The 15,261-nt window shown below is 42.5% G+C and overlaps 1 protein-coding gene across 5 annotated transcripts in view; it reads right to left on the bottom strand.

The window, feature by feature from the left end:
- The window catches only part of LOC132868660 (TOM1-like protein 2), a 121,235-nt gene that overhangs the window by 19,300 nt on the left and 86,674 nt on the right, over positions 1-15,261 (bottom strand). For all 5 annotated transcript variants that reach the window (XM_060901732.1, XM_060901728.1, XM_060901730.1 and 2 more), the window contains exons 9-10: positions 6,332-6,374; positions 5,238-5,400 (exon numbers count right to left, since the gene is read on the bottom strand). In XM_060901732.1, the coding sequence (XP_060757715.1) occupies positions 5,238-5,400; positions 6,332-6,374 (206 nt within the window). The remainder of the gene's footprint in view (positions 1-5,237; positions 5,401-6,331; positions 6,375-15,261) is intronic.

Below are 15,261 nucleotides of genomic sequence, written 5' to 3'. Positions count from 1 at the left end.
ATAGAACATAGACAACATATCAAATGTCGAAAGTGAGACATTTTGAAATTTCATGCCAAATATTGGCTCATTTGAAATTTCATGACAGCAACACATCTCAAAAAAGTTGGGACAGGGGCAATAAGAGGCTGGAAAAGTTAAAGGTACAAAAAAGGAACAGCTGGAGGACCAAATTGCAACTCATTAGGTCAATTGGCAATAGGTCATTAACATGACTGGGTATAAAAAGAGCATCTTGGAGTGGCAGCAGCTCTCAGAAGTAAAGATGGGAAGAGGATCACCAATCCCCCTAATTCTGCGCCGACAAATAGTGGAGCACTATCAGAAAAGAGTTTGACAGTGTAAAATTGCAAAGAGTTTGAACATATCATCATCTACAGTGCATAATATCATCAAAAGATTCAGAGAATCTGGAAGAATCTCTGTGCGTAAGGGTCAAGGCCGGAAAACCATACTGGGTGCCCGTGATCTTCGGGCCCTTAGACGGCACTGCATCACATACAGGCATGCTTCTGTATTGGAAATCACAAAATGGGCTCAGGAATATTTCCAGAGAACATTATCTGTGAACACAATTCACCGTGCCATCTGCCGTTGCCAGCTAAAACTCTGTAGTTCAAAGAAGCAGCCGTATCTAAACATGATCCAGAAGCGCAGACGTCTTCTCTGGGCCAAGGCTCATTTAAAATGGACTGTGGCAAAGTGGAAAACTGTTCTGTGGTCAGATGAATCAAAATTTGAAGTTCTTTATGGAAATCAGGGACGCCGTGTCATTCGGACTAAAGAGGAGAAGGACGACCCAAGTTGTTATCAGCGCTCAGTTCAGAAGCCTGCATCTCTGATGGTATGGGGTTGCATTAGTGTGTGTGGCATGGGCAGCTTACACATCTGGAAAGACACCATCAATGCTGAAAGGTATATCCAGGTTCTAGAGCAACATATGCTCCCATCCAGACGACGTCTCTTTCAGGGAAGACCTTGCATTTTCCAACATGACAATGCCAAACCACATACTGCATCAATTCCAGCATCATGGCTGCGTAGAAGAAGGGTCCGGGTACTGAACTGGCCAGCCTGCAGTCCAGATCTTTCACCCATAGAAAACATTTGGCGCATCATAAAACGGAAGATACGACAAAAAAGACCTAAGACAGTTGAGCAACTAGAATCCTACATTAGACAAGAATGGGTTAACATTCCTATCCCTAAACTTGAGCAACTTGTCTCCTCAGTCCCCAGACGTTTACAGACTGTTGTAAAGAGAAAAGGGGATGTCTCACAGTGGTAAACATGGCCTTGTCCCAACTTTTTTGAGATGTGTTGTTGTCATGAAATTTAAAATCACCTAATTTTTCTCTTTAAATGATACATTTTCTCAGTTTAAACATTTGATATGTCATCTATGTTCTATTCTGAATAAAATATGGAATTTTGAAACTTCCACATCATTGCATTCCGTTTTTATTTACAATTTGTACTTTGTCCCAACTTTTTTGGAATCGGGGCTGTATATTTACAAAGGTGATAGAGGTTACATTAGACGGGCCTTTTGTGTTTAAAGAACAAACATTCTGTGCATACGCTTACTAAGAAATCCCAGTGTCAAAAGTTTGCTGTCTACGTTGATAAGCTAGCTGGCATCCTATAGCATCAGTTTTATGTCATACATGTCATGAGCACGATAAAACATGCTCATGAGCAAATGAAATCATTTCACGCACGTAGATATTAACTGCTACTCGCACGATAAAAATCCTCACACAAGAAGTCAACAAGCGAGAGTGCAAGCAAAGTATAATTTGAAATCGCAGCCTTTAAGCAAACAAACTCGCCCTCTCTTTTACACATAATTTTGCCAGTTTTATTACTGTGTCGATAATTGTACGCCTCTGTGCTTTTGTAGCTCCTTGTCCTCAACGCCCTCACTAAGAATAAAATAACTGACTGTCAACGTAGCTGACGTCGGGCCACGACTTCATGTTGTCCATCCATTCCATGAGGGTAGACAGATGGGGCACTTTAATCGTATTCTCCTCAGAGCACGTCAGAAAATCGGACCTATGTAACCATCTTTTAGTCATCTTCATCTTACCTACCTAGCAGTTAGCATTAGCTACAAACGCCAGAGTTCAGGAAAGTTATGGATATCGTGGAGCAATCTGAAAACTCACAAACGGCTTTGGATTTTGCACTTTAGAAATAACTTTTACTGGAATTCACAAACTTGGAGCCGAGGAAAGGAAAGCAAAGAAAAGAAAGGTACTCCAACGAAGGAACATTTAATTTCATTTTTATTGTAATTTTTTCGCACTTCTCAAATCGTAGTCACCCTTCGGGCGATGAAACCTCAACTTTAGTGGCCCTAGTCAGTTTTTAATCGCCATTGGTGACCGTGCGACTGCAAAGTTTCAGCCCTGATAATGTACTTTTCTCCTCACTGAAACTATCTTTCTTCTTGGGTTCCCCCTTGGAAATATAACTTTGCTACAGTGGTGCTTGAAAGTTTGTGAACCCTTTATAATTTTCTATATTTCTGCATAAATATGATGCAGAAATATAGAACGATGAATCTGGATGAAAATTCAGAGGATGAATTTTGGTTCTCTCCAAAATTCCCAGTTCTGAGTGGCTTGGTTTAGGGTGTCAAGGTTGAGCTCTAACCAATTGTAGAGGTCATCATGCAACCTTTTTCGTTGGGCCCCCCTGCTTCTTTTACCAGTTGCCATTCCTTCTAAACATTGTCAAAACTCTCTCTTTTTTTTTTTACGGTTACTTGGCAGCACGGTGGTGTAGTGGTTAGCACGGTCGCCTCACAGCAAGAAGTTTCCAGGTTCGAACCCAGCGGCCGGCGAGGGCCTTTCTGTGGGGAGTCTGCATGTTCTCCCCGTGTTTGAGTGGGTTTCCTCCGGGTGCTCTGGTTTCCCCCACAATCCAAAAACATGCAGGTTAGGTTGACGTGGGGCGGCTTTGGGCTGAGGTGCCCTTGAGCAAGGTACCTGACCCCTGACTGCTCCCCGGGCGCTCTGGTGTGGCTGCCTACTGCTCTGAGTGTGTGCGTGTGTTCACTGCTTCAGATGGGTTAAATGCAGAGGATGAATTTCACTGTGAAGTGTGCATGTAACGAATAAAGGTTTCTTTTTTCTTCTTAAATATGACCTAAAACATCATCAGATTTTCCCACAAGTCCTAAAAGTAGATAAAGAGAACGCAGTTAAACAAATGAGACAAAAATATTATACTTGGTCATTTATTTACTGAGGGAAATGATCCAATATTACATATCTCAGTATCTGGTGTGACCCCCTTGTGCAGCAATAACTGCAACTAAACGTTTCCGGTAACCGTTGATCAGTCCTGCACACCGGCTTGGAGGAATTTTAGCCCATTCCTCCGTACAGAACAGCTTCAACTCTGGGATGCTGGCGAGTTTCCTCACATGAACTGTTCGCTTCAGGTCCTTCCACAACATTTCGATTGGATTAAGGTCAGGACTTTGACTTGGCCATTCCAAAACATTAACTTTATTCTTCTTTAACCATTCTTTGGTAGAACGACTTGTGTGCTTAGGGTCGTTGTCTTGCTGCATGACCCACCTTCACTTGAGATTCAGGTCAAGGACAGATGTCCTGACATTTTCCTTTAGAATTCACTGTTCCATCAATGATGGCAAGCCATCCTGGAATACAGTGTTTTCCTTCCCCCCCCCCAAACATAACGCGTCTCATTTAAACCAAAAAGTTCTATTTTGGTCTCATCCATCCACAAAACATTTTTCCAATAGCCTTCTGGCTTGTCCATGTAATCTTTAGCAAACTGCAGATGAGCAGCAATGTTCTGTTTGGAGAGCAGTGGCTTTCTCCTTGCAACCCTGCCATGCACACCATTGTTGCTCAGTGTTCTTCTGATGGTGGACTCATGAACATTAGCCAATGTGAGAGAGGCCTTCAGTTGCTTAGAAGTTACCCTGGGGTCCTTTGTGACCTTGCCAACTATTACACACCTGGCTCTTGGAGTGATCATTGTTGGTCGACCACTCCTGGGGAGGGTAACAATGGTCTTGAATTTCCTCCATTTGTACACAATCTGTCTGACTGTGGATTGGTGGAGTCCAAACTCTTTAGAGATGGTTTTGTAACCTTTTCCAGCCTGATGAGCATCAACAACACTTTTTCTGAGGTCCTCAGAAATCTCCTTTGTTTGTGCCATGATATACTTCCACAAACGTGTGTTGTGAAGATCAGACTTTGATAGATCCCTGTTCTTTAAATAAAACAGGGTGCCCACTCACACCTGATTGTCATCCCATTGATTGAAAACACCTGACTTGAATTTCACCTTCAAATGAACTGCTAATCCTAGAGGTTCACATACTTTTGCCACTCACAGATATGTAATATTGGATCATTTTCCTCAAGAAATAAATGACCAAGTATAATATTTTTGTCTCATTTGTTTAACTGGGTTCTCTTTATCTACTTTTAGGACTTGTGTGAAAATCTGATGATGTTTTTGGTCATATTTATGCAGAAATATCGAAAACTCTAAAGGGTTCACAAACTTTCAAGCACCACTGTATCTAAATGATGTCATTACATGGTGCTGTGATCAAGTTTTTGATATCTATATGTCACAGTAAAATGTATAGGAGCTTAAATCAATTCAGTTTGTAATCAGAGCCCAGCTGTCCAAATGCCTGCACTGCTCCAGCTCCACAGTACAAACTGAATCTTTATACTGTACATGCAATTTTCTCTTTCACTTCTGCGAGTAACCAGAATTTGAAATTGTATAACTATTACTTCTGGTACATGCAGTGAAAAAGTCTGTCGTCTTTAAAACTGCACAGTAAAACTTGTCAAAATTTCACCAAGTGAAATATTTTCCCAGGCTGTCACACAAATACAGATAACAGGCCTTCCTCATACAGCGTATTACTTGCTCTCATGCAGAGCATACAGTATATGTGCTGGTTGGACATCAGCTGCAGTCAGCAGGAACAGGCGTTAATAATCAGTCCGCCTTGGCTGGCAATAATGTACCCAGATCCGTAGAGCTATGAAGGTTATGGGCAGGGTTTGCGGGTGAATGTGCATGTGCTCACGTGTGAATTTCAACATATGCATGTACCTCTGTGTATCACTAAATCCTGCCATCAGTGTGAAGTGGATCATGACAGTTGTCAGAGTCGACCATAATAATGGACTTTAACTGCGTGATTGTGTTTGTGTGCGTCTTACTCAATCCTGCAAGCTGTGTGGACAGTGATGGGGCAGAAGCAGCAGCAGTCAGGCTGGAGGGAGGTGTGGGAGTGGCTGCAGTGCTGGCTCGAGGGGTGACTACAGCTGGGGAGCCTGGACCCAGATCGATCAGGTTATCCTCCACTGAAGCCTCGTTCAACACCTGCACATCATAATCATCATCATCCAGTCACTTACTATACGCTACACAATACATGTTCACATTCACAGGAACCAGGCTGATCAAAACAGAAGTGCTGATGTACATTTAATCAATTTTGTAGCTGCTACTGGAGGAAAAAAGTGGACAGAAGAAGAAAAAGAAGAGGAAGAAGAAGCCTTTATTTTGGTCACGTATACATCACAGCACGGCGAAATTCTTTTCTTTGCATATCCCAGCTTGTTAGGAAGTTGGGGTCAGAGTTCAGAGTCAGCCGTGATACAACGCCCCTGGAGCAGAGTGGGTTAAGGGCCTTGCTCAAGGGCCCAACAGTGGCAGCTTGGCAAGGCTGGGGCCAGAACCCCGTAACCCAGAGTCTTTACCGTTGAGCCACCACTGTCCCTAAAGGAAGGACAGGAAGTGGCTATGGGATCAGGGTACCACAGACAACTGCAAGAACGCATGTGTGAGCAAGAAGCGGGAGAAACAATGACGAGGACCGCTCTAGTGTATTCTACGGCAAGTTAAAACATTTCACTTGCGCATGTCAGACATGCCCCGCACAGATGTGGAAGCCATGTTTTAACTTTCCCCATATTTACCTTCACCCATATTTATCACAAATGCTGGAATTCTACTATACTTGCCTTCATTAGCTATCCAGTGCACAAACACAAAATAAACAAACAAACAAACAAACAAAACAAAATAACCAGTGGCATATCAGCATGCAACATATATAAACCAGGTGGGTAAAACCTGGAAACTTCAATTGTGTGCGAAGTATCAAGTAAATAATATAATATTGGTAGTGTAACACAGGAAACGTAAATTACAGACCAAATTTTATGAACCAAGACAAAAAGCAATAAAGGATTAGGATTATATCGTATGTATAATATAAGGATTAGAAATTCAGCAGATTCCAGCTCACCCCGTTGTTCTGCGTGTTCCGGCCCAATCTGTATCTCTCATACCTGGAAGCACAGAAACAGTGAATCAGTGGTTTGGTGAAAATAGGACTTTTCTGTCGATAAACATACACATTCGTGGACACTTGACCATCACTTCCATATGTGGGTGTTCCCCAAACTGTTGCCACAAAGTTGGAAGCACACAACTGTATCGGATGTCTTTGTATTCCCCAGCATTACAGTTTCCCTTCAATGAAACTAAGACGTTGAGCCCAAACTTGTTCCGGCATGACAATGCACCTGTGCACAAAGCAAAGTCCATACACACACAATCCGGCAAGGATGGCGTGGAAAAACTCGAGTGGCCTGCACAGAACTCTGATCTCAACCCCAGTGAACATGGGAGTACACACCCAGAAGAGTAAAGAATATTATAACAGAGAACAGGGGGGATGGTTTGTTGCGGGACTAAATCTGGAATGGGATGGACAACAAGCACATGAGTGTAATGGTCAGGTGTCCATAAACCTTTGGTCATGTAATGCAGGGCTAAAAATGAACTAACAGCAAAGCTGTTAATTTACCTTTCTCTGTTAAATTAATTTTTATAACTAGTGCTCATCCAGAATTTGATGGATATTTAGAGAAGTAGTAGGTCTTTGGTCTTTGTCTGACTCTTTATGATATCTATATGATCCCATTATATTAAACACCTAGGAAAGTGGGCGGCACGGTGGTGTAGTGCTTAGCGCTGTCGCCTCACAGCAAGAAGGTCCGGGTTCGAGCCCCGTGGCCGGCGAGGGCCTTTCTGTGCGGAGTTTGCATGTTCTCCCCGTGTCCGCGTGGGTTTCCTCCGGGTGCTCCAGTTTCCCCCACAGTCCAAAGACATGCAGGTTAGGTTAACTGGTGACTCTAAATTGACCGTAGGTGTGAATGTGAGTGTGAATGGTTGTCTGTGTCTATGTGTCAGTCCTGTGATGACCTGGCGACTTGTCCAGGGTGTACCCCGCCTTTCGCCCGTAGTCAGCTGGGATAGGCTCCAGCTTGCCTGCGACCCTGTAGAACAGGATAAAGCGGCTAGAGATAATGAGATGAGACCGAGGAAAGTTGCTTGAGCTAAATAATGCAATCCAAGCTGCAAGACTCCGGACTGTTCAATGTTGCATGTTCAAATCTTGGCTTCGGTACTTGCTGTCAGGCACGGACAGACACTAGAAGAAAGATAAATTGCAGATATCTTTTGAAAATGTATAGAGCTAGCGTACCTGCTTTTCAAAATGCAGCTAAACAAGCAAAGTTTGAGTCGATGTCCAATTTGATTGCTCGGAGCACTCATAGCTCTAAGGCTCAGTTTTTAGCCGTTGATCGTTCTAGAAATCCGAGCAGTTTAGCACACTCGAGTTTCACTCAAAGTTGGCGCGATAAATTTTCATGTTATTTTGTTGACTATTAGAGTAAATGTGAATGGGTACTGCCCATTTCTGGTTTGTGCGACGTTTCAGATATTACTGCGCACTGCTGGATTGTTTTTATATGGTGTCTATGCAAACTATAATGGATGTGATGGCCAGATTCAAATTCACCTTTTGTCCCGTTGACATTATTCCTCCCCGTTTATTCAGACATTCAGTTGACTCTCTTGGACTACGTTCAGACTGCACCCTGAAACGACCCATATCCGATTTTTTTGCCCATATGCGACCTGTATCCAATTTGTTATTGACAATCTGAACGACACAGATCCGATTTTTTCACATGCGACCCAGGCCGCTTGGATATGTGGTCCTAAATCTGATGCATATCCGATATTTTCACATGCGACTACAGTCTGACCGGACAGGTCGCATTCACGCGACCTACACGTCATCAACAAGAGACAAACGTCACTATTCTGCGTTGGCTAATCCCGCCTCTTTGGTGGAAAACAACAACATTTGTACAGTTTTCAGAATTTAAATAGACTTTTATAGAATTGATCAAGCTAATGGTGGATTTGGTAGGGACCTGGATGTTGATCTGTTAGCCTGATTAAATAAAACAGTTTCTATAACTGATTTATAACTTAAACCATCCCGTACCACATCACCAGGTCTCGCCTCATCTCCATAGCAAACTGCACTGGTGTTTCTGCACCTTGAGCCAGCGCTGAGAAAAGTTGCAGAATTCAGCTGGCTATAAACAATCTAAATAAATATTTATAAAAATGTAGAAAAATTTTATTAATTTGACGAAATAAATATGTGCAAATTATTAAGCCTGAATTAAGAGTTTGGTAATACAGCGACCGTGTCCCAAATGACTGCCTACTGAAGCTCGAGTGCACTATATAGAGTTTAAAAATCCATTACTTCCTAGTAACATGTAGTGCACTTATATAGAAATTAGAGAGACATTTAGGAGTCAACCCTCGTTACCAGGCTACACGTTTTCATTTCAGTTCAGAAACAAAAACACACACGAGACCTCACACTTTAACACTAACCAGATAATTAAACAAACAAACAAAAAAAGAAAATCATTAAACTTGAAGAGTGCGCTTTTTTTTTTTGTTGTTTACGTATTAGGTAGATGTGCTTATTACGTGTCAATTTGCGCATGCGGGACACTTTTGGGTCGTTTTCCGTTCATATTGGAGATCGCATACAAGTCTCATATAATTGGTAATGTGAACGGCCTAACAAAAAAATCGGATTTCACAACAAATCGGATATGGGTCGTTTCAGGTTGCAGTCTGAACGTAGTGTTGGTCTTTTTACTTTGGGCTTTGTCAACACTTCCTTATTAAATGGGATTGTTCCTGCATACTTCAAGCATGCAGTTGTGCGTCCTCTTAAAAACACACTCATCTGGACCTGGAGGACTTGAAAAACTTGAAACCCATTTCACAACTACCATTTTTATCTAACATCTTGCAAAAGGTTGTTCTTTATCAGGTTCAGAACTTTCTACAGATAACAAAATTCAGGAGGTATTTCAGTCTGGCTTTAAACCACAACACAGCACAGAAACTGCCCTTTCGAGGGTTATAAATGATATCCTGTTGGTTGCTGACTTTGGCACACGATCAGTTCTTGTGTTGCTTGATTTAACTGCAGCCTTTGACACTGTTGATCGTGGCATTCTTTTGTCATGACTGGGGAAGGTAATGGGTTTTATGTTGGACTGCTTCAAGTTCTACCTTATTACAGAACACTATCTCCGCCTGTGGCAGAATGTGCACTCACATGACTTGGTTCTCTCCAAAATTCCCGGTTCTGAGTGGCTTGGTTTAGGGTGTCAAGCACTGGCGGCTCGTTAATAGGGGCGATTTGGGCGACGCACTCCCAAACAGGGAGATTTTTTTTTAATCTACTCCTACTACCACGGCAACAGTAATGTCATCGTCCAATCAGGCTAAGGTCACGCCTGGTGTAGCCACGCCCTTTTGGTGTGATTTCTGTCAGGTTCAGATTTGCCCCAAAATCTCCCATTGACAGTAATGGTACATACGTTTTTTTTTTTCGAAAAATCATCCTCCCAATGCATTTTCTATTAGGTTTTATGTGCTAGCACAAGCAGCGTGCTTTCGTCATACGCCTGTTGCGCGGGAAATGTGTGAATATTCTATGAAGATGGCGAGTGTTGCCACCTAGTGGAGAGAAGAGATATTGTCTATATTGATATCTGAATTTACCAGGCAAAAACAAGTTCGGCCAATTGACTTGCTACCTAGGTCAATTTACTTCAGTCCTGTGGACATTTATGGTCCGTGTAGACATAACGGGGGAAAATTGCCCCCCCTGAAAAAAAATTCAGGAGCCGCCACTGGTGTCAAGGTTGAGCTCTAACCAATTGTAGAGGTCATCATGCGACCTTTTTCGTTGGGCTCCCCTGCTTCTTTTACCAGTTGCCATTCCTTCTAAACATTATCAAAACTATCTTTTTTTTCTTTGCTATATTTGATGTGACCATAAAGTTTGAGTATGAGCGGGACAACTGCGGTTAAACCAGTTGTTTCCCGAAGAGTTCGGATCCTTACATGATCGGAGAGACGTCTGTTTGTCATGAATCTCATGATGTGGTTTTGGAAGGTTTCAACTCTTTTTAGAAGCACTGTTGTCCAATTAACACAGTCTAACCCATAGAACAGGACTGGCTGTAAATTTTTGCCTTAGTTTGGTAGGGGATACGGTTAGACGTGAGGAGATGTTTATTCCTCTCAAATGCTGCCTAACCAAGACTGATCCTATGCTGAACAGGTACAGTGCCATCGTTGGTAGAAGAGAGTTTATGACCCACATATATAAACTCGGTTACTTGTTTGACTGTTATATTGAAAGGGAGATTATTTTTGTTATTGGACATACATTTTGGTTTTGATACGTTGATAGATAGACCGACTTCTTCAGCATTTTTAGCCAAGGTTTCTATGTATTTCTGCATTTCAGTGCTTGAACTGTTTATGGCCGTGACGTCATCTGCATAGCCGAGGTTTGAAAGATGTCCTCTAATGGAAAAGCCTGAGTTGTAAGTGGATTCAGTTTCCTGTTTAATTGCAGCAATGACGATATTAAAAAAAAAAAAAAGAACTGCAGACAGAACGTCGCCCTGTTTGACGCCTTTTAGAATGTCAACAGGTCTTGATATACCACCGTCAGTTTTAATGCAGGCTCCAGAGTTGTCATATGTGCATTTAAGGAGATTTATGCATTTCTGGTTTCTTCTAAAAGTTTCCACAGGCAGGGGAGTAGTTTTATACTATCAACGCTTTTGTAAAGTCTATAAAGACATAATACACAAGGTTGTTAAAGGGGAACTGAAAGCAAATTTTTTTATTATGAAAATTCTATTTCTCTCATTTTATTAAATATCGGAATGCATTTCTGACAGCTATTTTGTCACTGCTATCACAAGTTCTGAGTGTTTGAAATATGCTCTGTAATATCAGTCCATTTGTCAAAGCGATGGCCGTAAACGAGATTCGCTGAGACCTGTGCGAGACATCGTAGGACGGAAGTAAAACGTACAGCGGAAATCAAAGTGACCGACATCTGCCAACGTTGTCAAAAGACGCGCGCGCCCTCTTTCGAATGCTGACGTAATCAAGCCGGAAGTTTTCCCTGTGTCCGAACTCGCTCCCTACTCACTATATAGTGCGGACGCCATTCTGTAGTGCTGTCCGAAACCTTAGTGAGGATTATGTGGGAAATGCGCTCAGTATAACATGTATTTATCACAAAAATACGTGCATGTATTTATTATTTTGAAAACCCACCAGCCACCTGATCTGGCACGTTTTAATTGTGCGACAGCAATGACGTAAATACCAGCGTGACGAAGTAGTCTTTATCCTGTCGTCTTTCCAACTCTTCTCTACGCCATGTTGGTTCGAAGTCGTATGGAATAATCTCAATCACTGATGAAGCTGGCAGATCTCGAAATTAATCTAAATTGGAATGATATGGCGATCTGGCTGCTGGGTAAACAGTTTTCAAAATGGCGGCGCTGACACTTCACGTTTCGAAGTCTCTCACAAGTCTCGTGAAGATCGCGCGGATAAGTGACACCTGCCGTGGACCATACGAACTACATTCAACATGGCTAAAAACCGAAAAGGCCGATAAGTGTAATATAATATGCCAATACGAGTCACGATATAAGGTTAATAAAACCGAAAACGTAATTGAATAACGCATTAATTAAGAAATAAAGCAAGTTTAAAAATGACTTCAGTACTCCTTTAAATTCAGTAGATTTTTCAGTGATTTGTTCCAAGGCTCCTCGTCCAGGCTGGTATGCTGCCTTTGAATCTGGGAAAGACGCATAACGATAATTTTTGACTCGATTTGCTATGATGCTTATGAAAAGTTTATAAACATGGCTCAGTAAGCTGATTGGTCTAGAATTTCTGCATTCGAGTCGGCTATCTTTTTTTGAATAGCACAACTATAAGCTTCTTTGAAAGGCTGTCGTACTACATTAGTTGTAAGGATTTTGTTAAACAGACAATGCAAGGCATTTACTAAGGGATCGCCTCCTGCTTTAAAGTGCACATCATGGGTAAATTCAGGAGCAAGATCAATGTAATTCTCCTATTTTATATTAAACTTTGGTCAAATATCTGTCACATTTTGCATGTTTTTTTTTTTACCTTGCACAATACCAGAAAAATTCAATTGAAATCAAGCCATTTGAGGCGAATTGGTCCGCCTCTGAAAAAACTTGGCATTTGGATTTCCCGGCAAACATTGATTTTCGTGACGTTGTGTGCAGGACGCCTCCATCTGAAACCTACGTCAGCGCTGGTTTGTTTATGAGAAAACGACCTGGTGGTTTTCTGCAAATTTCTTCAACGTTTCTGTGAAGATTCTCAGTCATCCAGGTCATAGTAAACTGTGGGTGGTAAAAGAGAGCAACTGGACTTGCTTGAAGATTCTTGAAGACGTTTCACCTCTCATCCGAAAGGCTTCTTCAGTTCTGTCTGACTGGTAGGGAGCATCAGGTATTTATCCTCTCATGGATGAAAAGCTCATCTAAGGTGTCATTGATGCTACATCCACACGACAACGGCAACAAGATGTTATTTAAAAAAATATCGTGTCCAAATGGGCAACGATCAGTAAAATATCAGGTCCATATGGCAACGCAACACTTGCTGAAAACGATGCAATACACATGCCACACCTCTAGGGGTGCTGTAAGACGGTCCCTTCGGAGACACCAGAACAATAGAAGTAGTAAGGACGCATGCGCATAAACTATTATGCGCGAGACTTCATATTAGCCACAAAGTCAGGAAAATCTGTTCGTAAAATTACATTATAATGACCAAATACAATGAAAAGTATTTTTCCAGTCTCACCTGTGAAAGGTAATCCCATGTGATCTCGTTTGGACGGTAAACCTGTTGGTACAGTTAAACGCAGCACATGAATGAGGCATCTTTATTCTCCGCTTTGACCCATCCAATATGGCGGCGAGGATGACGTATGATTCTACGCGGAAGGCGGCGTCTTTAATGGTCCGGAATAAATTGAATGCTACACGTTGATGGATTAATTTGTTATTCTACGCCCTTTTTGAGGAATGTATTGTAGGACTTAAACCAACATCTGAAGAGGTGAGATCGCTCCTTTTTTTCCCTATTTTTGCTGGCGGGATTGACTCTGCCCTAAGGGCTATTTTCTCTCTCTCTCTCTCTCTCTCTCTCACTTTGCACCATTACACAATAAATATTCACAGTGAAAATATTTTGTAAGCGCGTTTCATGAACCAAGTTATAGGATTTGTTGACAACTCGCATCGAGTTCGTTACACTTCTACCCGGCGTGAAGCACTGACAGTCATGTGGTTGTGATGTCATCGTAAACAAATCCGTTCTACTCATCCAGACGACTTCACAACGGCAACGTTGCCAGATCTTTCCACTCTGGAACCCGTTCTCAAAAGATTGCGTTTTGGGGCACCCAAAACGCCGGTGCCGTGTGGACGCCAGGCCGAAACGATAAGCAATTGTATCAGAGTCACCTGAATCCGTTGCCGTGTGGACAGGGCCTTAGACCCCCACCTCTGTTCAGTGATGGCCGTTCCAGGTTGACAAAAATGGCTTCTTTAACTCCTCGCTCATACCAACGATCCTCTCTGGCTAAAATGCGTACGTCGCAATCCTGAAATGAGTGTACTTTGTTGTTAAGATGAAGGTAGACAGCAGAGTCCTGGCCTGAGGAACTGGCTCTCCCGTGTTGAGCCATGCGCCTGTGAAGCGGTTGTTTTGTTTCCCCAATATACCAGTCTCCTCAGCGACACTACCACCTCTGAAACCTTGAGGCGGGACCCCACAAGTTGTTACAAAAAGAAAGTTGTTAGCTGCCTGCAACAACTAGAAAAGGACTAAGCCATCAACCGATCTCTGTACTACAGATTGTACCCTGGGGAAGCCGTTCCTCTCATATACGGACTCCCCAAGATTCACAAGGAAGGAGCTCCACTCAGACCTATCATCAGCAGTATAAACTCTGTTACTTACAATATTGCCAAACACCTAGCCACCATCCTGGCTCCTCTCGTTGGGAATACGCCACATCACGTCAAAAACTCCCAAGATTTTGCTACTAAAGTTGCAGACCTCAAACTAGACTCAGATGAAACCATGGTTTCCTACGAGGTTATTTCTCTGTTCACCTGCATTCCCACCACAGAAGCAGTTGAATCTGTTAGAAAACGACTCCTTCGAGACAGCACCTTATTGGATAGAACGAACCTCACTCTGATTTGCACCCTGCTTGACCTCTGCCTGACTACCACTTATTTCCAGTTTAATGAAAGTTTCTACAGACAGAAGCATGGATGTGCCATGGGCTCACTGGTATCCCCTATTGTGGCCAATCTTTACATGGAGGAAGTGGAACATAAAGCTTTGACCACTTTTTCAGGAGTTGCTCCCAGTCACTGGTTCAGATATGTGGATGACACCTGGGTTAAAATCAAAACCCATGAGGTGGAAGCCTTCTCTAAGCACATCAATGCAGTGGATATTAACATCAACTTCACTCGGGAGGACGTCAGTGGGAATAATCTAGCCTTCTTGGATTGTGATGTACACATTAGACAAGACAGAAGCCTGAGCATCGAGGTCTACCGGAAACCCACACACACAGACCAGTACCTACTCTTTGACTCACCACCCACTGGAACACAAATTGGGGGTCATTAGGACCTTGCAACACAGGGCTCAGAATATCCCTACAACGATAGAGGGAAAAGAGAAGGAGCAGAATCACATCAAGAAAGCACTTTAGAACTGCGGGTATCCCAACTGGGCTTTCCTCAAGAGCAGAAAAAGGAACAGAACGGACAAGGAGGATAACAGGAACAAATGCAAGAACATTGTCATTCCCTACATTTCTGGTCTATCTAAGAAACTCAGGAGGATCTTCTACAAACACAACATTCCGGTACATTTCAGACCCAG

The sequence above is a fragment of the Neoarius graeffei genome, chromosome 20, assembly GCF_027579695.1.
Source record: "Neoarius graeffei isolate fNeoGra1 chromosome 20, fNeoGra1.pri, whole genome shotgun sequence".
NCBI lineage: Eukaryota > Metazoa > Chordata > Actinopteri > Siluriformes > Ariidae > Neoarius > Neoarius graeffei.
The sequence above is the reverse complement of the archived record's forward strand: the minus strand, read 5'-3'. Positions and strand labels throughout refer to the sequence as shown.